General features: G+C 41.3%; 1 protein-coding gene across 1 annotated transcript in view; it reads right to left on the bottom strand.

The window, feature by feature from the left end:
• DOCK4 (dedicator of cytokinesis 4) overlaps positions 1-22,991 on the bottom strand; it is a gene marked incomplete at its 5' end in the record, with an annotated part of 608,904 nt that overhangs the window by 186,248 nt on the left and 399,665 nt on the right. Inside the window, 1 exon segment of the mRNA XM_053716722.1 lies at positions 10,923-10,983. Coding sequence (XP_053572697.1) covers positions 10,923-10,983 — 61 coding nt within the window.

The following is a 22,991-nucleotide window of genomic DNA, read 5'->3' as shown; positions in this document are numbered from 1 at the left end:
TTAAATCAAGTTAACAAGCAAAATATAAAAACGGTACTGTGCCTTTAAGAGAAAATTTTTTGTCAGAATTTGAAAAACAGTGAAAAAAAGCAGTAAATCAAACAAAATTTTTACAGTGTGTATAATAGACTAACAGAGCATTGCACCCACTTGCAAATGGATGATTAACCCCTTAGTTCAAAAAACGGATCAAAAAAACGATATAGACGTTTTTTAACAGTCACAACAACTGCCACAGCTTTGCTATGGGCCTACCTTCCCCAACAAACGATTTTGGAAAGCCTAAGAGCCCTTTAGAGAGGTCCTATAGCATGCAGAGGACTCCTGGAGGAAGCTGGATGTCTCAGTCTATAAAAGTTACTGCGCAATAAAGCGCTAAATTAGGCCCCTCCCACTCATATTAAAACAGTGGAAAGCCTCAGGAAAGTGTTTCTAGGCAAATTTAAGCCAGCCATGTGGAAAAAAACTAGGCCCCAATAAAGTTTTATCACCAAAGTATATATAAAAATGTTTAAACATGCCAGCAAACGTTTTATATTGTAAATATATAAGAGTATTACCTCAGAAAGTAAGCATGATACCAGTCGCTATTAAATCACTGTATTCAGGCTTACCTTACATAAATCTGGTATCAGCAGCATTTTCTAGCATTTACAGCTCTAGAAAAAAAATTAACTGCACATACCTCATAGCAGGATAACCTGCACGCCATTCCCCAGCTGAAGTTACCTCTCTCTTCAGTTATGTGTGAGAACAGCAATGGATCTTAGTTACAACTTGCTAAGATCATAGAAATCTAAGGCAGATTCTTCTTATTTTTCTGCCTGGGACAAAATAGTACAACTCCAGTACCATTTAAAAATAACAAACTCTTGATTGAAGTAAAAAAACAACTATGTTACACCACTTCTCTCTTACTACCTCCATGCTTATTGAGAGTTGCAAGAGAATGACTGGATATGGCAGTTAGGGGAGGAGCTATATAGCAGCTCTGCTGTGGGTGATCCTCTTGCAACTTCCTGTTGGGAAGGAGAATATCCCACAATAATAGATGATCCGTGGACTGGATACACCTTACAAGAGAAAAACTAAATTTATGCTTACCTGATAAATTGATTTCTTCAATGGTAAGACGAGTCCACGGAATCATCCATTACTTGTGGGATATTATAATTCCCTACAGGAAGTGGCAAAGAGCACCACAGCAAAGCTGTCTATATAGCTCCTCCCTTAGCTCCAAAATAAAAAAATATAATCTGTCTTAAAATGACAGGGCGGGCCGTGGACTCGTCTTACCATAGAAGAAATCAATTTATCAGGTAAGCATAAATTTAGTTTTATTCTATAAAGGTAAGACGAGTCCACGGAATCATCCATTACTTTTGGGATACAATACAAAAGCTACAGGACACAGATGAACGGGAGGGACAAGACAGATGGTTAAACAGAAGGCACCACTGCTTGAAGAACTTTTCTCCCAAAAACAGCCTCCGAAGAAGCAAAGATATCAAATTTGTAAAATTTGGAAAAGGTATGAAGCGAAGACCAAGTTGCAGCCTTACAAATCTGTTCAACAGAAGCATCATTTTTAAAAGCCCATGTGGAAGCCACCGCTCTAGTAGAGTGAGCTGAAATTCTTTCCGGAGGCTGCTGTCCAGCCAAACGGATGATGCTTTTTAGCCAAAAGGCAAGAGAGGTAGCCGTAGCTTTTTGACCTCTACGTTTTCCAGAAATGAAAACAAACAAAGAAGATGTTTGACGAAAATCTTTGGTCGCTTGCAAGAAAAACTTTAAAACACGAACCACGTCCAAGTTGTGCAATAGACGCTCCTTCTTAGAGGAAGGATTAGGACACAGAGAAGGAACAACAATTTCCTGATTAATATTCTTATTAGAAACAACCTTAGGAAGGAATCCAGGTTTGGTACGCAGAACCACCTTATCAGCATGGAAAACAAGATAAGGCGAGTCGCATTGTAATGCAGATAGTTCAGAAACTCTTCGAGCCGAAGAGATAGCAACTAAAAACAGAACTTTCCAAGATAGAAGCTTAATATCTATGGAATGCATAGGTTCAAACGGAACCCCTTGAAGAACTTTAAGAACTAAATTCAAACTCCATGGCGTAGCAACAGGTTTAAACACAGGCTTGATTCTAACTAAAGCCTGACAGAACAACTGAACGTCTGGAACATCTGCCAGACGTTTGTGCAGTAGAATTGATAAAGCAGATATCTGTCCCTTTAAGGAACTAGCTGATAGCCCCTTCTCCAATCCTTCTTGGAGAAAGGACAAAATCTTAGGAATCCTGATCTTACTCCATGAGTAGCCTTTGGATTTGCACCAATAAAGATATTTACGCCATATCTTATGATAAATTTTCCTAGTGACAGGCTTTCAAGCCTGAATTAAGGTATTTGTGACCGACTGAGAGAATCCCCGCTTGGATAAAATCAAGCGTTCAATCTCCAGGCAGTCAGCCGCAGAGAAACTAGATTTGGATGGTGGAAGGGACCTTGAATCAAAAGGTCCTGTCTCAGTGGCAGAGTCCATGGTGGAAGCAATGACATCTCCACCAGGTCTGCATACCAAGTCCTGCATGGCCACGCAGGTGCTATCAAAATCACTGAAGCTCTCTCCTGTTTGATTCTGGCAATTAAACGAGGAAGGAGAGGAAATGGTAGAAACACATAAGCCAAGTTGAACGACCAGGGTACTGCTAGAGCATCTATCAGTACTGCTTGAGGATCCCTTGATCTGGACCCGTAACAAGGAAGTTTGGCGTTCTGACTAGACGCCATCAGATCCAATTCCGGTGTGCCCCATTGATGAATCAATTGTCTTGAAGAAATTAAAAACTAATATTTGATCACCTCTTTCACTTTACCCTTCCTAGTACTTAGAGTAGGCAAAGAGAATGACTGGGGGGTGGAGCTAAGGGAGGAGCTATATAGACAGCTCTGCTGTGGTGCTCTTTGCCACTTCCTGTAGGGAAGGATAATATCCCACAAGTAATGGATGATTCCGTGGACTCGTCTTACCTTTATAAAAGAAATAAACCCTAAGATAGCTACAATGTAACTATTAGTTATATTGTAGCTATCTTAGGGTTTATTTTACAGGTAAGTATTTAGTTTTAAATAGCAATAATTTAGTTAATGATAGTAATATTTATTTAGATTTATTGTAATTATATTTAAGTTAGGGGGTGTTCGGTTTAGTGACGAGTACGTTGGGGGCGGCAGATTAGGGGTTAATAAATAGTATGTAGGTGCCTGCGATGTTGGGGACAGCAGATTAGGGGTTAATACATATAATGTAGGTGGTGGCGGTGTCCAGAGCGGCAGATTAGAGGTTAATAATTATAATGTAGGTGTCGGCGATGTCGGGGGTGGCAGATTAGTGGTTAATAAATATAATGTAGGTGTCGGCGATGTTGGGGGCAGCAGATTAGGGGTTCATAAATATAATGTAGGTGGCGGCAGTGTCCGGAGCGGCAGATTAGGGGTTAAAATTTGTATTATAGTGTTTGCGATGCGGGAGGGCCTCGGTTTAGGGGTTATTAGGTAGTTTATGGGTGTTAGTGTACTTTTTAGCACTTTAGTTATGAGTTTTATGTTACAGCATTGTACCATAAAACTCTTAACTACTGACTTTTAAATGCGTTAGGACACTTGACAGGGTAGGGTGTACCGCTCACTTTTTGGCCTCCCAGGACAGACTCGTAATATCAGCGCTATGGAAGTCCCATAGAAAAAAGACTTTACGAAGTTTACGTAAGTCGTTTAGCGGTAAGGCCAAAGAAGTTTGCGGTGACCCTAAACCTTCAAGACTCGTAATATCAGCGGGCGTAACAAAGCAGTGTTAGGACCTCTTAACGCTGCTTTTTTACCCTAACGCACAACTCGTAATCTAGCCGCATGTGTTTGTTTTTTCCTGGGCCATAATATACTGGAGATAATGCCATTATTATAAAAAAGGTGCTAGTCTTATTATATTAATAACAGTTTACAGGCAATACCTATAAAATGTATTGATTAGCTAATTACTCACTCACGACTTGAACATCCCTAAACATTTAAAGGGCCATTATAGGGATAAAATTGCATGTTCTAATGTGTTAGAGCATTTAACTTTATTACTAGCGATACTGCTATGTGACTAGTGCTGATTTGTGGGAGTTAACCATGTAGTGTAGCAGCATCACTAGTGATAACATTGCAATTGTAGCACAATAACGGTCCTTTAATCAACTTAATTTTTAATAAATAAAAACCAAGATCAAGTATGTCAGGTTTCAAGATATTGTGCTGCCTAAGTCCAATAATTAAAAGACACCCCACAACCCTTCATACACTACAGTTTAAACCCAACCATAGTCAGCAGTCTGAAATAAAAGTTATGCTGACTTTTGAAACTTAACACAAGGTTATGGTATTGCCCACCTGATGAATCTTATATGAGAATAATTTCTATTAAAAGAAAAAAGCTGGAATGCGGGTTCTCCCTATGTTCCCTGTCAAAAAAAACATCTTGGTCCTATGGTACCTTCCTGGTCCCATTCCAGAACTGGCCCAGAGATCAAACATAGCACCTTTAAAAACAGGGGCATCATCAAGAAATAAAAACAAACTGTATGCTTACCTGATAAATTTATTTATTTCTGGATATGGAGAGTCCACAACGTCATCAAGTACTAGTGGGAATATCACTCCTGGTCAGCAGAAGGAGGCAAAGTGCATCACAGCAAACCTGTTAAGTGTCACTCCCCTATCCATAATCCCCAGACATTCGAATGAAAGCAAAATGGAAAAAAGGAATAATACAAAGGTGTAGAGGAGCCTGAGCTTTAGTCAAAAAAATAACTGTCTTAAATTTAAGGGTGGGGTCGTGGACTCTCCATATCCAGAAATAAATAAATTTATCAGGTAAGCATAAATTTTGTTTTCTTTCCTAAGATATGGAGAGTCCACGACATCATCAATTACTAGTGGGAACCAATAACCAAGCTAGAGGACATAGATAACTAGGAAGGGATAACAAGACAGGCAGACCTAAACAGAAGGCACCACCGCTTAAAGAACCTTTCTCCCAAAAGAAGTCCCAGCCGAGGCAAAAGAATGAAAAATTCGGAAAAAGTATGCAGAGAGAAACAAGTTGCAGCCTTGCAAATCTGTTCCACAGAAACTTCATTTCAAAAACCCAAGAAAAGGAGACAGCCCTAGTGGAATGAGCTTTAATTCTCTCAGCAGGCTGCTGACCAGCAGTCTCATAAGAAAAACAAGGTATACTTCTCAACCAGAGGGAAAAAGAAGTAGCTGTAGCCTTCTGACCTTTACACTTTCCAGAGAAACAAACAAATAGGCCAGAGGACAGGCGAAAATCCTTCGTCGCCTGCAGGTAGAATTTTAGAGCACACACAACATTCAAGTTTTGCAACAAAAGTTCCTTCTGAGAAGAAGGATTAGGACATAGAGAAGGAACAACACGTTCCTGATTAATATTTTTATCTGAAACCACTTTAGGAAGAAAACCAAACTTAGTACAAAGAACCACCTTAATAACATCAAAGATAAGGTAAGGCAAATCATACTGCAAAGCCGAGAGTTCTGAGACTCTCCGAGCAGAAGAGATAGCAATAAGAAACAAAACCTTCCAAGATAAAAACTTAATATCTATGGAATGCATTGGCTCAAACGGAGCCTGCTGCAAAACTTGAAGAACAAGGATAAGGCTCCAAGAAGGAGCAACAGACTTAAACACAGGCCTGATTCTGACCAGGGCCTGACAAAAAGATTGAACATCTGGCACATCCACCAGACGCTTAGGATAATGCAGAAATCTGACCCTTCAGAGAACTGACTGACAATCCCTTCTCCAGACCTTCCTGGAGAAAAGACAAAATCCTAGGAATCCTGACCCTACTTCAAGAGTAGACCTTGGATTCACACCAATAAAGGTATTTATGCCATACCTTATGGTAAATCCTTTTAGTAACAGGACTGCGAGCCTGAATCAAGGTCTCAATGACCGACTCAGAAAAACCACGCTTAGACAGAACAAGCGTTCAATCTCCGAGCAGTCAGCTTCAGAGAAACGAGATCCTGAGTTAGAAGGTCCTTCCTCAGAGGCAACCTCCAAGGTGGAAGAGATTACATCTTTACTAGGTCTGCATACCAGATCCTGAGAGGCCATGCATGAGCTATTGGAATTGCCAATGTTCTCTCCTGTCTGAAACAAGCAAAGACTTGTGGAAGGAGAGCAAATGGAGGTAACAGACATGCTAGACTGAAATCCCAAGAAACCGCCAGAGCATCTATCAGGGCGGCCTGCGTATCTCTTGACCTTGAACTGTACCTTGAAAGTACCATCAGATCAAACTCTAGCACCCCCCAGAGGGTTAACCTGGAGAACACCTCCAGATAAAGAGCCCACTGCTCAGGAAATCCGCTTTCCTCCTTCATGGCTAAGGAACTCCAAGTTCCTCCCTGGTGGTTGATGTAAGCCACAGAGGTGATGTCGTCCGACTGGAACCTGATAAACCGGGCTAAGGACAACTGAGGCCAAGCCATCAGAGCATTGTAAATCGCTCTCAACTCCAAGAAGTTTATGGGGAGAGCAGACTCCTCCCGAGTTCATAGTCCCTGCGCCTTTAACGAGTCCCAGACTAAGCATCCGTGGTCACAAAATCCCAGGAATGTCTCCGGAAGCATGTGCCCTGAGACAGATGCTTCTGAGAAAGCCACCATGGAAGAGAGTCTCTTGTCGACTGTCTAGATCTATCCTCTGAGACAGATCCGAATGAGCTCCGTTCCATTGCCTGATCATGTATAACTGCTGAGCTCTCAAATGGAATCGAGCAAAGGGAATGATGTCCATGTAAGCGACCATCAGACCAATTACCTCCGTATATAGAGCCACTGATAGCCGAAAAGTAGACTGCAGAGAGAGACAAGAAGAAAGAATCTTTGATTTTCTGACCTCTGTCAGAATTTTTTTTATAGATAGGGATTCTATTATGATCCTTAAGAAAACTACCCTTGTAGCTTCCAGGTAAGGCGCTACTGCAATTCGCCGAGACCCGATCACTGCCAAGAGAGCCCCCAGAACCTTTGAGAAAATTCTGGGAGCTGTGGCAAGGCCAAACGGAAGAGCCACAAACTGAAAGTGTTTGTCTAGAAAGGTAAATCTCAGGAACTAGTGATAATCCCTGTGGATGGGAACATGAAGATACGCATCCTTCAGGTCTATGGTCGTCATGAACTGACCCTCTTAGACCAAAGGAAAAATGGAACGAATGGTTTCCATTTTGAAAGATGGAATCCTGAGAAACTTGTTGAGACACTTTAGGTCTAGAATGGGTCGAAATTACGTTCCCTCTTTTTTGAGAACCACAAACAGGTTTGAATAGAATCCTAGACCCTGTTCCCTTACTGGAACTGGAACAATAACTCGTAAGGAAGATGATCCCGAACGCAGTTCAGGAATGCCTCTCTTTTTACCTGATCTGCAGATAAACTTGAGAGGTAAAATCTGCCCTTGGGAGGAAGAGAAGTGAATTCTATTTTGTAACCCTGAGACACTATGTCCACAGTCCAAGGATCTGGGACATCTCGTATTCATGCTTGATAAAACAGGGAGAATCTGCCCCCCACTTAATCCGATCCCGGATCGGGGGCAAACCCCTCATGCTGATTTAAACTCAGATGTGGGTTTCTTAGATTGCTTCCCCTTGTTCCAAGACCGATTGGTTTCCAAGAAGACTTGGACTGTTCCTGCTTGGAAGAGGAAGACTTTTCTTCAAAGGTAAGAAAGGAACAAAAATTACTTTCAAGACCTTTAGGTCAATTCTTCTTGTCTTGTGGTAGAAAAGACCCTTTGCCACCCGAAATATCAGAAATTATTTCTGCCAGACCAGGTCCAAACAAGGTCTTACCCTTGTAAGGAAGCACCAGAAGCTTGGACTTAGAGGAAACATCTGCTGACAAAGATTTTAACCACAACGCCCAGCGGGCTAGCACAGAGAAGCCAGATATTTTGGCTCCCAGTTTAATAACTCGCATGGTAGCTTCCGAAATAAAGGAATTGGCTAGCTTGAGAACCTTAATTCTGTCTTGCATCTCCTCCCAGGAGTCTCTACCAAAATTGAATCAGACAAGGCGTCACACGATAAGATGCCGCACTTGACCCAGAGGCAATACAAACTGCAGGTTGCCATTGAAGACCTTGATGAACATACATCTTATCCATTGGATCCTTAAAAGAGTAGCTATCCTCTATAGGGATAGTAGTTCTTCTTAGCCAGCGTAGAAATGTCCCCTTCTACTTTAGGCACCGTGCGTCTTTTAAAGACAGGAGAAGAGGAAAAAGGTATCCCTGGCTTCTCCCATTCCTGTGAAATAATCTCCATTGCATGGTCTGGAACAGGAAACACCTCCACTCATAGTAGATATAAAGTGTACTAAATTTCTTAGGGTTGACAATGACAGGAGTATCAGAGTTGTCCAAAGTAGCCAAACCTCCTTTAACAAGCACAAAGGTGTTCAAGCTAACATCTGAAGGTCACTACTTCAGCATCAGATGAAGGATTATACTGTCTGAATCTGAGATTTCACCCTCAGAGGCTACCGACGTATCCTCCCCATCAGACTTATGAGGGAGGACAACCTGAGTAGCAGGAAGTGGAACAGAAACCTTACTATCTGAATCTCTAATTTTCCTCTTGCATTTTCCCTTTAACATAGAAAAAGCAGACAAAGCTGCAGATACCGCAGAAGATACATGAGCAGAAATTTCTTTAGGCAAGTAAACTCCTCCAGGAGACTGAGAGGAAATGGAGGGCACTGTATGTGACGCCATAGAGGCTTGGGACGTGTGAGGAGAAAGCTGTGGCATTGCTGGAACAGCATCATCCTGAGAGACAGTAGGTTCAGAAACAAAATTTTTATCTTTGCCTTCTAAAGTTTTTTTCTAGACATGAGAAACAAAATTGCATTTGCAATACAATGTGGGCCTCAAGGCACAATAAAGGAACAGACTTCTGCTCCTTGACTAAAAACCCAGAATTTCTAACAGAATTGACAGAAAAAAAGAAAACGGTTTCTTACAATTTAGAACTGTGACTTTAAATATTTTCAGAACTGTCACTTTAAATTACTTCCTTAAATATTTTCAGAGCGGTCTCTTTAAATTTTCTTCTTATTAAACCAATCTAAAGCTATTGGTCTTTAAGGCCTAGATTATGAACAAAGCACTATCTTGCTTTTAACATCGCCATTTTAATGCAGACACTTTAAATTACTTTAGACTGTTAAAGTTTTCAAGAGCGGAATAACGCTCAGACACGCCCAAAAAAAACCTCTGCACCTCAGCTGGCTGAGGTCCTACCTGCTCCGGAAAACACTGGGTAAATACTAGAAACTGCTACACAAAGAGACCGGCACAGTCAACACTGCTCCGTTCAGTGAGCGGAAGAGAGGAGGAAGCCATGATCAGAAAAAATAAAATTGCGCAACAAAGCGCGCTTTTAATTTAGAGACATTTTCCTCAGTGACCGACAAGACCGGTCAAAAGCAGCTGCTTCTACAGTTTAAGGAACAAATAGTTTTTATAAAAGAGCTTAAACTGATAGTTGCCTAGAAACAGTACAAAACACATATATGTGCCCAAGTTATTTTAGCTGAATAAACAGTAGCTTTAAATAACCAGTTAACCCTTTCATGACCGCATCCATTAAAGAGTTAACAAGCAGTCTCTCTCACATACATTTAAAGTGCCTGCACCCTGACTTTGAAGATATCCTTACTAAGGATACACTGTGCCCCAAAGAATACTGCAGATAATTCTTTAAAGTGCCAGTCTCCAGAACCTAGAAGACAAAAAGCACTTACCTGCATCTAGCTGTCCGGCAGGAGGACAGCTTACAAGGCGCGAAAGGACACATACTCCTTACAGAGGCCTGTAGAAAAAAGGAAAGAACAGAGTAAACCTACTCTGGCTTTCTATACCATGGGCAGCAAATATGTTAGGAAATCAAAGCAATGCCCACCTTACAAGTTCCTAACTGCTTTAAAGCCACCACTACTCTACTGCAGAGATTGACGTGGGCTACAGCTATACCTAAAAATCTTGCTTGAAGCGAAAGAAATCCAATTTTCTTCAGACACCAAAACTTCACCTCCTCCATTGACAAAGGCAAAGAGAATGACTGGGGATTATGGGTAGGGGAGTGACACTTAACAGCTTCGCTGTGGTGCTCTTTGCCTCCTGTTGGCCAGGAGTGATATTCGCACTAGTAATTGATGACGTTGTGGACTCTTCATATCTTAGGAAAGAAATAAGCATCTGAGATTAAATACAGACAAAAATGGAAAACTGATTGAGATTGGAAAGACTTGAAAGAAGCAGCAGTTCTGTTTTACCATCATTTGATAGGAAACATCTGAATTTCTGCTTTAAGCCAGACCCCATAGGAGTTATGGTAAATGCTTCTTGATTACTAAATATAACGTACTTCACTCAGATGTCAAGTCCTGCTGTTGCCGCCACGGTTGCTGCAACTGCATCTCATTATTTTAGACAAGTTCACATCCTAACCTTCGTACGGAGCACAGTTTGTAACAGCATAAAGTTAGCATATTAAATATCTTCAGGTTTGTATATTCTGCTCGTTAACAATTACCTGTGGACACAATAGCATTGCTTGTGCTGCTGTCTATCTACAGGAAACATTTCTGATCATTGCATCCCATACATATTTTTCAGCCACATTCTCGCTTTGTGAATTTAACCCCTTTGCTTGATAAAAATGAATTGTAGCACTGTTTGGCAGTGAAATTACACATGCAGAATCAGGGAGGCAAATATCGCAGTTAGACAGCTTTACAAATCATAAATGTCATACAGTAAGATAAATATCATACCAACAAACTGACGGTGCATCCAATCTTTTTACCATCAACTTCTCCCATTTTCATACAATCTCTAATAACGAAAAAAAAAATAGTAAGATTTGTTACATATTCTGTGCTGAAAATAAGATTTTTTGTTAAACCTTAAAGGAAATTTAAAAAAAATGGAGGTGAGGTTTTTTTTTTTTTTATCAGCAACAAATCTGTAATGCACATTTTGATAAGAATACATAGTTTATTATAAAATAATAATAAATGAATACTTCTACCTTAAAGGGACATTATACACTCATTTTTTTTCTTTGCATAAATGTTTTGTAGATGATCTATTTATATTGCCCATAAAGTTTTTTGTTTTTTTTAAATTAATAGTTTTGCTTATTTTTAAATAACATTGCAAATCAGACTCCTAACCAAGCCCCAAAGTTTTATGAGAATACCGTCAGCTACCTTCTCCAGCTTGCTCCTGTTTGTGTAAAGGGTCTTTTCATATGCAAAAGAAGGGGGAGGGGGGAGTGTCTTATTTGCCACTTGCAGTGGGCTTTCTAGCTACCTTTTCAACAGAGCTAAACTGAGAGCTTCTAAGTAAGTTTTTAAACAGTTTTATACAAGATTTTTATATCAATATCTGTGCATCTTATTCTTTATAGTAGTGTCTATTACATGCAGTTATATGAAAATGAGTGTATAATGTCCTTTTAAGGAATAACTAAATTCACCTGAATCCTTATTAGTAAGTAAATGATTGTGGCAGCTGTGCCAACTGTAACTATTTTTATGTCTATGGGGATTATCAATAAATTCTTTGCACATTCCTTTGTCTCAGAGACCATGAAATATTTTCTAATTAAACATACCTAATGTTGTAGGAGTAAGTAGATGTCTTAAATAGATAAAACAAATTCTGTCTTTAGCATTCCAGTATAATCTGCTTTGTATCTTAGCATTTCAAACCTTTATGAATTCCTATTTTATATTTTTGCTGTTGAAATTGTGAGAATCAAAATGGCTGCTGTATTATATATATATTCAGAGTTATAAGGGACTATATACTTGTGATAGATCACTAAGGGTGCTGTTAATATTAAGTTAGATTCAATAAGGCACAGTATTGGGAAACAGGTATATTATAAACTCACAAAAATCAGTTGCAACAAGAGGCAACTTGTGCTGTAATATATATTATGTTAATATGGTAACATATTGCATTTATGAAACCATAAAACTTGTCTATTTAAAAAAAAATAAGATACCTAGATAACCATAATGAAGTTTAAGTGATGAAATATGTAAAAAAAAAAAAAAGGTGCTAAACTCGGCATTTCTGTGCCGTTGCACAGCGTTAAACTCAGCATCTACGGCCGACCACAGCACATCGCTCTCCTTCAATGAGGTGACGTTTGCACCTCTGAACCAATAGCCGTGCATGGCAACTGACAGTGTTCTGTATGCACGTACAGCCCTTGGTTTAGAGGTGTAAGCGGCACCTCATTAGTAGAAGAGTGATGTTCCGTGGGCGGCCAGAGATGCTGAGTTTAGTGCTGTGCAATGGCACAGAAAGGGTGAGTTTAGCACCCTTTCTTTTATTTTACATATGTCGTCACTTAAACTCCATTTGATTTTTAGTGATAGTAAATCCTAGCGTTTGTGAAACGCATGGATTTACCATCACTTTAAGGGGTACACCACCCAGCTGATTTTACTGGCCATCTATAATTTATGCCAACAATAAGCTATTAGTGAATAATAACTTTTTCAATGCTTGTAGCACAAATTATCATTAAATCAATTTATGCTAAATTATGCAATTAATTTGTACTGGATAGCACTTGAAAGTGATGCAGCATAGCTGTTAAAGGGTAACTAGAAAATATCACATTAACATCTCTATATAAAAAAGGAAGATATCTTACCTCAAAATTTTCTCAGTAGCCACATCTCTTGTAAAGAAACGTTAAGCAGCCAATTAGGATGCTTTTCCCAAGACTTGTAAGGAAGCATGCACAGTTACGTTATTTCCAACCTCAGTTTAAGTTTACTATAAAATCTCGAAAAATTTCAGAAAAATCTCAAGAGATCACAGCAAAGTAAAATGTAACTTCAGCACTGAAAAAGCTGATTGGCTGTTTTTTTGTTCAACATGAAGCTGGCAGTAGCTAAAGGATAGCTGTTCACAAATCACTTACTATTGTGAGCTGAACAAAGTTTGAGGTAAAATATCTTCCATTTTTACATAGAGATGTTAATTTGATATTTTTTTGTTAGTTTTTTAAAGTAATAATTTCAAGTGATTTATCATATGGTTATTATGTCCCTTTAAGTAACATTTATAAAGAACAATAAAATGTTATAAATATTGAGAAGCATTACATTGCTTTAATCTGGCTGAAGATATATATATATATATATATATATATATATATTCATTCTACATTTTTCACCTTGTATAAAACACATTGAGCTTATTCTTACTTTATATGCAAAGCAGAGGTTGTACTGCCTCTAAACTTCCTACAGTTAACAGCAATCCCCACTTTTAGGGCTAGATTACAAGTGGAGTGGTAATGTTAACATAAGCACGATATTGCAATATCGTGAAAACTTACGCTCATATTACAAGTTGAAAGTAAATGCGATTGCGCGAAAGCAATCACATTTTACGCTCAATCTCTTTGTGTGAGCTTGAAGCTTGCGTAAAAGGTTTGTGTTTGAAAAAAAGTTGCACTAAACACCTAAAAAAAACCCAAAAAAACATTTAAATTAAAGGAAAAATCTAGTCAAAATTAAACTTTCATGATTCAGATAGGGCATGCAATTTTAAACAACTTTCCAATTTACTTTTATCATCAAATTTACTTTGTTCTCTTGGCATTATTTGTTGAAAGCTAAACCTAGGTAGGCTCATATGCTAATGTCTAAGCCCTTGAAGGTCGCCCCTTATCTCAGTGCATTTTGACAGCTTTTTACAGCTAGACAGTGCTAGTTCATGTGTGCCATATAGATAACTGTGCTCACTTCCGTGGAGTTATTTATAAATCAGAAATGAATGGCTAAAATGCAAGACTGTCAAAAGAACTGAAACAAGGAGGCAGCCTACAGAGGTTTAAATACAAGGTAGCCACAGAGGTAAAAACATAATTTATGCTTATTAGATAAATTCCTTTCTTTCCAGATAGGGAGAATCCACGGCTTCATTCCTTACTGTTGGGAAATACAACACCTGGCCACCAGGAGGAGGAGGACACCCCAGCCAAAGGCTTAAATATCCCTCCCACTTCCTCATTACCCCAGTCATTCTGCCGAGGGAAAAAGAAAAAGTAGGAGAAACATTAGGGTATAAATGGTGCTAGAAGAATAAAATAAATAATATAGGGAACCGCCCATAGACAAGAAAAAACGTGCGGGGGCCGTGGACTCTCCCTATCCGGAAGGAAAGGAATTTATCTGGTATTCATAAATTATGTTTTCCTTCCTAAGATAGGGAAAGTCCACGGCTTCATTCCTTACAGTTGGGAAATCTATACCCAAGCTCCAGAGGACACTGAATGAATAACGGGAGGGAACAAAAAGGAAGATGCGGACCCTATTCTTAGGGCATCACAGCCTGCAAAACTTTTCTCCCGAAAGCTTCTTCAGTTGAAGCAAAAACATCAAACTTGTAAAATGTTGAAAAAGTTTGTAAGGAGGACAAGGTAGCCACCTTACAAATCTGATCCATATAGGCCTCGTTCTTAAAGGCCCAAGAGGAAGCCACTGCTCTAGTGGAATGAGCCGTTATCCTCTCAGGAGGACGATGTCCTGCTGTCTGGTAAGCTAAGCGGATGACATTCCTTAACCAAAAAGATAGAGAAGTCGAAGTAGCCTTCTGCCCCTTACACTTCCCTGAATAGACAACAAACAAAGAGGAAGATTGTCTAAACTCCTTAGTAGCCTAAAGATAGAACTTCAAGGCGCGAAACACATCCAAATTTTGAAGTAAGCGTTCCTTCGATGAAGAAGGATTAGGACACAAGGAAGGAACCACAATCTCCTGATTAATGTTGCGATCTGACACAACCTTAGGAAGAAAACCTAATTTAGTACGTAAAACTGCCTTATCTGCATGAAAAATCAGATAAGGGGGCTCACATTGCAAAGCAGAGATCTCAGAAACTCTGAGTGCAGAGGCAATAGCCAATAAAAAGAGAACCTTCCAAGATAACAATTTAATGTCAACGGAATGCAGAGGCTCAAACTGAACCTGTTGCAAAACCCGAAGAACAAGATTTAGGCTCCAAGGAGGAGCCCAGATCTAAACACAGGTCTGATCCTAATTAGTGATGTCGCAAATAGTTCGCCGGTGAATAGTTCCCGGCGAACATAGCTTGTTTGCGTTCGCTGCGGCGGGCGACCATATGCGATGTTCGATCCGCCCCCTATTTGTCATCATTGAGTAAACCTTGACCCTGTATCTCACAGTCTGCAGACACATTTCAGCCAATCAGCAGCAGACACTCCCTCCCAGACCCTCCCAGCTCCTGGACAGCAGCCATTTTAGATTCATTCTGATCCTGCATTCTTAGTGAGAGGAGGGATAGTGTAGCTGCTGCTGATTTTATAGGGAAATTGATAGCTAGGCTAGTGTATTCAGTGTCCACTACAGTCCTGAAGGACTCATCTGATCTCTGCTGTAAGGACAGCACCCCAAAAAGCCCTTTTTAGGGCTAGAACATCTTTTTTTTTTGCCTGTGTAATTTTGACTGTGAAACATCAGTCTGCTAGTGTAATCTAATTGCAGTTGCCTGCCTGCAGTGCCACCACTCATATCTGTTGTAACAGTAGTGTAAATTTTGTAAAAAAAAAAACTTTTCTGACTGTGAAACATCTGTCTGCTAGTGTAATCTATAAGCAGTTGCCTGCCTGCCAGCGTGTATGCCAGGCCCACTTGCCAACTAGTGCCACCACTCATATCTGTTGTAACAGTAGTGTAAATTTTGTAAAAAAAAAATTCACTGTGAAACATCAGTCTGCTAGTGTAATCTAATTGCAGTTGCCTGCCTGCCAGCGTGTGTGCCAGGCACACTTGCTTACTAGTGCCACCACTCATATCCGTTGTAACAGCAGTGTAAATTTAAAAAAAAAACTTTTTTGACTGTGAAACATCAGTCTGCTAGTGAAATCTAATTGCAGTTGCCTGCCTGCCAGCGTGTGTGCCAGGCCCACTTGCCAACTAGTGCCACCACTCATATCTGTTGTAACAGTAGTGTAAATTAAAAAAAAAAAAAACTTTTTTGACTGTGAAACATCAGTCTGCTAGTGTAATCTAATTGCAGTTGCGTGCCTGCCTGCCAGCGTGTGTGCCAGGGCCACTTGCCAACTAGTGCCACCACTCATATCTGTTGTAACAGTAGTGTAAATTTAAAAAAACAAAACCTTTTTGACTGTGAAACATCAGTCTGCTAGTGTAATCTAATAGCAGTTGCCTGCCTGCCTGCCAGCGTGTGTGCCAGGCCCACTTGGTATCCAACCTTGTGCAAATGGGGAGTTTGCGGTTGTGCAAATTGACTGTTTGCGGTTGTTTGTGGTGCTTTAAACGGGGAGTTTGGTCCGTCACTGTGAAGCGGGCGTAACCTTTACATTACCTGAACGATACAATATCATACCTGATGTTTTTAAGCACGTTATTCCAAACAATTTAGGAATTTTAGGTGATTTATGCCCTTTATGGATTAAAAACAGACTCTGCATCAACTATGTAATTTTCCATGGGAGTTTTGCCATGGATCCCCCTCCGGCATGCCACAGTCCAGGTGTTAGTCCCCTTGAAACAACTTTTACATCACTTTTGTGGCCAGAAAGAATCCCTGTGGGTTTTAAAATTTGCCTGCCTATTGAAGTCAATGGCGGTTCGCCCGGTCGCAAACTTTTGCGGAAGTTCGCGTTCGCTGTTCGCGAACGCAAAATTTTAGGTTCGCGACATCACTAATCCTAATCAGAGCCTTAACAAAGGATTGCGCATCTGGAAGCTCAGCCAGTCTCTTGTGCAATAAAATCGACAGGGCCAAAATCTGTCCCCTCAGGGAACTAGCAGAAAGGCCCTTCTCCAGCACATCCTGAAGAAAAGATAAGAGCCTGGCAACCTTAACTCTGTGCCAGGAAAACCACACTCTTTACACCAGAAAAAATAGGTCCTCCACACCTTGTGGTAGATACGCTGAGTAACTGGTTTACAAGCTTCAATAAGAGTATCAATGACACTCTCAGAGAAACCTCTCTTTGCTAAGACTAAGCATTCAATCTCCATGCAGTCAGCCTCAGAGGATCTAGGGATGTAGAGACGATTCCCCTGTATGGAAGTATTGCCTGCTGAGAAAATCCCCTCCCAGTTGTCCACACCTGGAATGTGGATCGCTGACAGCGAACAGCTGTGGGCCTTCGCCCACTCCAGAATCTGAGATACTTCCTTCATCGCCAAGGAACTTCTCATTCCCCCCTGATGGTTGATGTAAGCCACCGAGGTTATATTGTCTGATTGGAATCTGATAAACTGGGACAAACCCAGAAGTGGTCAAGCCTTCAAGGCCTTGAAGATTGCCTGTAGTTCCAAAATATTGATCGGTAGGGAGGACTCCTCCTGAGTCCACAACCCCTGTGCCTTCCTGACACCCCAAACAGCTCCCCATCCGGATAGACTTGCAACCATAGTCACAATCTCCCAGGATGGTCTTAAGAAGCATGTCCCTCGGGACAGATGATCTGGACAGAGCCACCAAGAGAGCGATTCTCCCGACCGGCTGTCTAATACAATCTGTTGAGACAGATCTGAATGATCGCTGTTCCACTGCCTCAGCATGCACAGTTGAAAAGGTCTGAGACGGAACCTGGCAAAAGGAATGATGTCCAAGCAGGACACCATGAGACCAATCACATCCATACACTGAGCCACAGAGGGACTCAAGGAGGTCCGGAGGGCAAGACATGCCGAAGTTAGCTTGCAACGTCTCTGGTCTGTTAGAAATATCCTCATGGATATGTAGTCTAATATAGTACCCAGGAATTCCACCCTGGTACTTGGGATAAGAGAACTATTTTCCAAGTTTATCTTCCATCCATGTGATCGAAGAAGACTGAGAAGGGACTCCGAGAATCCTTTCGCAAGACGAAAGGATGGTGCTTGCACCAGAATATCGTCCAAGTATGGGACTACTGCAATACCCTGAGTTCTGCTAATGGCTAGAAGAGCCCCCAAAACCATCGAAAAGATTCTTGGAGCAGCAGCTAGGTCAAACGGAAGGGCAATGAACTTGAAGTGCTGGTCCAGGAATGGAAACCTCAGGAACTGAAAGTGTTCCCTGTGGATTGGAACATGAAGGTAAGCGTCCTTCAGATCTATAGTGGTCATAAACTGGCCTTCCTGAATTAAAGGAAGGATGGACCTTATTGTCTCCATATTGAAAGAAGGGACACTGAGAAATTTGTTAAAGCACTTTAGGTCCAGAATTGGGTGAAAAGTTCCCTCCTTCTTTGGGACCACAAAAAGGTTTGAATAAAACCCCAAACCTCTTTCTTCAATAGGCACCGGGACAACAACTCCTAAGGAGGAAAGATCCCAAACGCACCCTAGAAAAGCATCCCTTTTTTCTGGTCTTTTAGACAGATTCGAGAGAAGGAATCTGCACCTTGGCGCATGAGATTTGAAGCCTATCTTGTATCTCTTAGATACCACTTCCAGGACCCACAGATCCTGTACGTCCTTGAACCAGGCGTCTGAAAAAAGAGACAGTCTTCCCCTACACGATCCGATCCCGGATCGGGGGCTGCCACTTCAGGAGGAGGATTGTTGTTGTGGGATTTGTCAGAACGAAAGGAACAAAAATTAGAAGATTGTCGTCCCTTATACTTGTTCTTCTTATCTTGTGGTAGGAAGGCACCCTTGCCTCCGGTAACCATAGAAATAATGGAGTCCAGGCCTGGAAGGGAAGAGAAAGGAGTCTGGACTTAGAAGTCATATCCGCAGACCAAGACTTCAACCAGAGCGCCCGGCGGGCTAGTACTGCAAGGTCAGAAGCCTTTGCATTTAGGCGAATAATTTGAATGTTCCCATTACAGATAAAAGAATGAGCAATTCTCAGAGCTTTAATTCTGTCTTGAATATCCTCCGGGGAGACTCCACCTCAATGAGTTACGACAAAGAGTCACACCAGTAGGTAGCCACTTCGGCAACCGCGGCAACTGAAGTCGCCGGCTGAAACAAAAATCCTGTATGTTGAAACATCCATTTTCTTATTCATCGGCTCTCTGAACGAAGAACTATCCTCAAGAGGCATAGTAGTACGTTTAGCAAGCGTAGAGATAGCACCATCCACCTTAGAAATGGAGCCCCACAAATCCAGTTGAGAGTTCGGGACCAGGAACAACTTTTTAAAAGTAGACGAGGGGGAAAAGGAAGAACCAATTCTTTCCCATTCATTCTTAATAATATTCTCCATCTTAACCGGCACAGGAAAAGTCAAAGGAACTTTCCTGTCTTTGTAAACTCTGCCTAATTAAGGTATCATAGGTTCTTCAGGCAGCACGTCCTCTGGAACCTTTAACGTATACAGAAAATCCTTTAAAAAAAAAAAAACACAAGTGTTCAATTTTAAATCTAAAGGACGGTTCCTCTGCAGCAGGAGGCTTCGACGCTAAGGACTCCGACCAAGAAAGTTCACCCTCTGAAGCTACAGAGGTTAACTCATCATCAGATAACTGGGACATAATAGCTAAATCCGATAAATATTTAGATGACTCCGGGTCAGGAGAGCTATGTTTAATCTTTCTCTTGCGTTTGTTAGAGCGAGGTAATGTGCTGAGGTCAAAGACCCGCAGGAAGAAGGCCCCCTCCGGATGGAGGATTAGATGTGCTATGGGAAACTGCATGTGGAGTGGATAATGTAGCAAGGGTAGTAATCTCATGGGATGCTTAGCAGGCTTGTCTCCCTTCTTAGACTTTATAACAGTGTTAAGGCATGTGGAACATAATTGAATGGGCGGGAAAACCACTGCCTCCTCACAATATAAACAGGTATGATTTAGTACAGAAAGAGTACCTTCTAACATGTCAGAGTCCTCCATAGCTCAGGTTATACCAACAGGAGGACACAAATAAAAACGTTTTTTATTACAGAAAATTGCACCTTTATATTCCCAATGGCTGAGGCACTCACCACCTCCTATTATCATTATTATTTTTATCAGGTATTTGTAGAGCACCAACAGATTCCGCAGCGCCCTAGACCCAGACAGTTAACAGCTCTCCTCAGGTTCAAGCCTCCGGAATGGGTTAAATGAACATAGACCACACCCGGTCACATGGAGTGCAAGACAGTACTTCCCTGTTATTACAAGTACAGCAAGTAATAGGAGCTGTGCAACACTTTCAAAAACGAAAGTGAAACCTGTTTTTTCCAGCCAAAATCACACAGTCTATAAGCCCAGGAAAAAATCACACAAAGCAGCATGTAAATAATTAATACACTGATAAATTAACCCCAACTGTTCAATAAACCCCCCTTCAGAGGATATTAACTCTGGATTCTATCAAGGCACCACACTGTGAGCCTGTTATAGTGTTTTATGTGTAAATTTTGAAACAATCTTACCTCCAGGATCCATGCTGTGGAACAGAACACAGCCTCTCACGTGTGACAGTCTTATAGCAGCGCTCCAGACATGGACTTGAGTGAGAGAAAGCAGGCAGTAAAACTCATCAACAATGATTGCTCAGGAGCTGTTAGCAGTAGTCTGGATGGTTTCGCAAAAAAACTTTCCATGCATCTCCAGACTCTAACTTTCATCAATACTCTCACTGAGAGGTTGACATGACTACTTAAAACTTCAGTCCTATCTCGAAAGGCAGATACCCTTTTTCAGGACTCTCTGAAACTTCTGAAAATTCTCTGCCACCTCCTGTGACGAAAGGCAAATAATGACTGGGGTAATGAGGAAGTGGGAGGGATATTTAAGCCTTTGGCTGGGGTGTCTTTGCCTCCTCCTGGTGGCCAGGTGCTGTATTTCCCAACAGTAAGGAATGAAGCCGTGGACTCTCCCTATCTTAGGAAGGAAAAGGGTATTAATATAACAGTGTTGGCTATACAAAACTGGAGAATGTGTAATAATGGGATTATCTATCTTTTTAAACAATACAACTTCTAAAGTAGACTGTCCCTTTACAACCTACACTATCTACCTCCCAACACTATCAACCCTAATCTTCCACATCCCCCAAACTACCCTGCTACAATATTAACCCTGAAATCACAATAAACCATCATCGCTATAGTGCAGCGGGTTTAAAAGAGTAGGGGGAACAGGCAGTTTAGGGGTTAGTAGAGTAAAGGGTTAATTGCGATGGGGTTAGCACGTGATTATAGGTGTGCTTCACTGCTCTATTGAAGTTAATGGGGTAAACATGATATCGCAAATTATTTGTACGCATTTGGTATTGTGCAAATGCAAAATGTTTACTTTCAACTTGTAATATGAGCGCTATCCAACACATGCAAAAAGTTAACCTCTAGCAAAGATAATGTGCAAGCAGGAGCACTAAAACATAAATTAGGCTTACCTGATAATTTCATTTCCATCTGTGGGAGGAGAGTCCACTGCTTCATTCATTACTTGTGGGAATTAAGAACCTGGCCACCAGGAGGAAGCAAAGACACCCCAGCCAAAGGCTTAAATACCTCCCCCACTCCCCTCATCCCCCAGTCATTCTGCCAAGGGAACAAGGAACAGTAGGAGAAATATAAGGGTATAAATGGTGCCAGAAGAATAATACTAAATTTAGGTCCGCCCAACAGAAAAACAGGCGGGAGCAGTAGACTCTCCTCCCACAGATGGAAATGAAATTATCAGGTAAGCAAAATTTATGTTTTCCATCTTAATGGGAGGAGTGTCCACTGCTTCATTCATTATTGCGGGAACAAATACTCAAGCTCTAGAGGACACTGGGGGGGAGGGCAATAGGAGGCGGACCCTAAACTGAGGGCACCACAGCCTGCAAAACCTCTCTCTCAAAAGCTGCTTCCACCAAAGCAAAATCATCAAACTTGAAAACTTTGCAAAAGTATGTAAGGAAGACCAAGTAGCCGCCTAACAAATCTGCTCCAAAGAAGCCTCGTTCTTAAAAGCCCAAGAAGAGGCCACAGCCCTAGTTGAGTGAGCTGTGATCCTCTGAGGAGGCTTATGTCTCGCTGACTCATAGGCCAGATGGAAAATGCTCCTCAACCAAAAAGACAGTGAAATGGAAGAGGCCTTCTGCCCCCTGCGCTTCCCTGAATACACAACAAATAAAGACGAAGTCTGTCTGAATTTCTTTGTGGCCTGAAGATAAAACTTCAAGGCCCGAACAACGTCCAAATTATGAAGCAACCTTTCCTTTGATGAAGAAGGGTTAGAACACAAGGAAGGAACTACTATTTCCTGATTGATGTTACGATTCAACACGACCTTGGGAAGACAACCCAATCCAGTGCAAAGAACAGCCTTATCAGCGTGAAAAAAAAGGTAAGGAGGCTCACTTTGCAAGGCCGCTAACTCAGAGACTCTGCGAGCTGATGCAATAGCCAGTAGGAATAGGACCTTCCAGGAAAGAAGTTTAATGCCAAGCGCATGCATAGGCTCAAACGGAGCCCTCTGCAAAATCTTAAGAACCAAGTTTAAGCCGAACTTCTAAAGACAGGTCTGATCCTAACCAGAGCCTGAACGAAGGACTGAATATCAGGAAGGTCCACAAGCTTCTTGTGTAGCAGCACCAATAAAGCCGAAATCTGTCCCTTTAAGGAACTGGCGGCAAGACCTTTATCCAGACCATCCTGGAGAAAAGCCAGAATCTTGGATACCCTAACCTTGTGCCAAGGATATCCACATTCCTCACACCAGGATAAGTAGGTCCTCCACACCTTATGATAGATGCAACGAGTGGCCGGTTTCCTGGCCTGGATGAGAGTATCGTTTTTGGTGTAGAAAGGGACCCTGAACCAGCAGAACTCTGCGACAGAATAACCTCCAAGGAGGAGACAATGACATCCCCACCAGATCCGCAAACCACATCCTCGCGGC

Source organism: Bombina bombina, chromosome 6, assembly GCF_027579735.1.
Source record: "Bombina bombina isolate aBomBom1 chromosome 6, aBomBom1.pri, whole genome shotgun sequence".
Lineage (NCBI taxonomy): Eukaryota > Metazoa > Chordata > Amphibia > Anura > Bombinatoridae > Bombina > Bombina bombina.
This window is presented reverse-complemented; position numbering and strand designations above follow the sequence as displayed.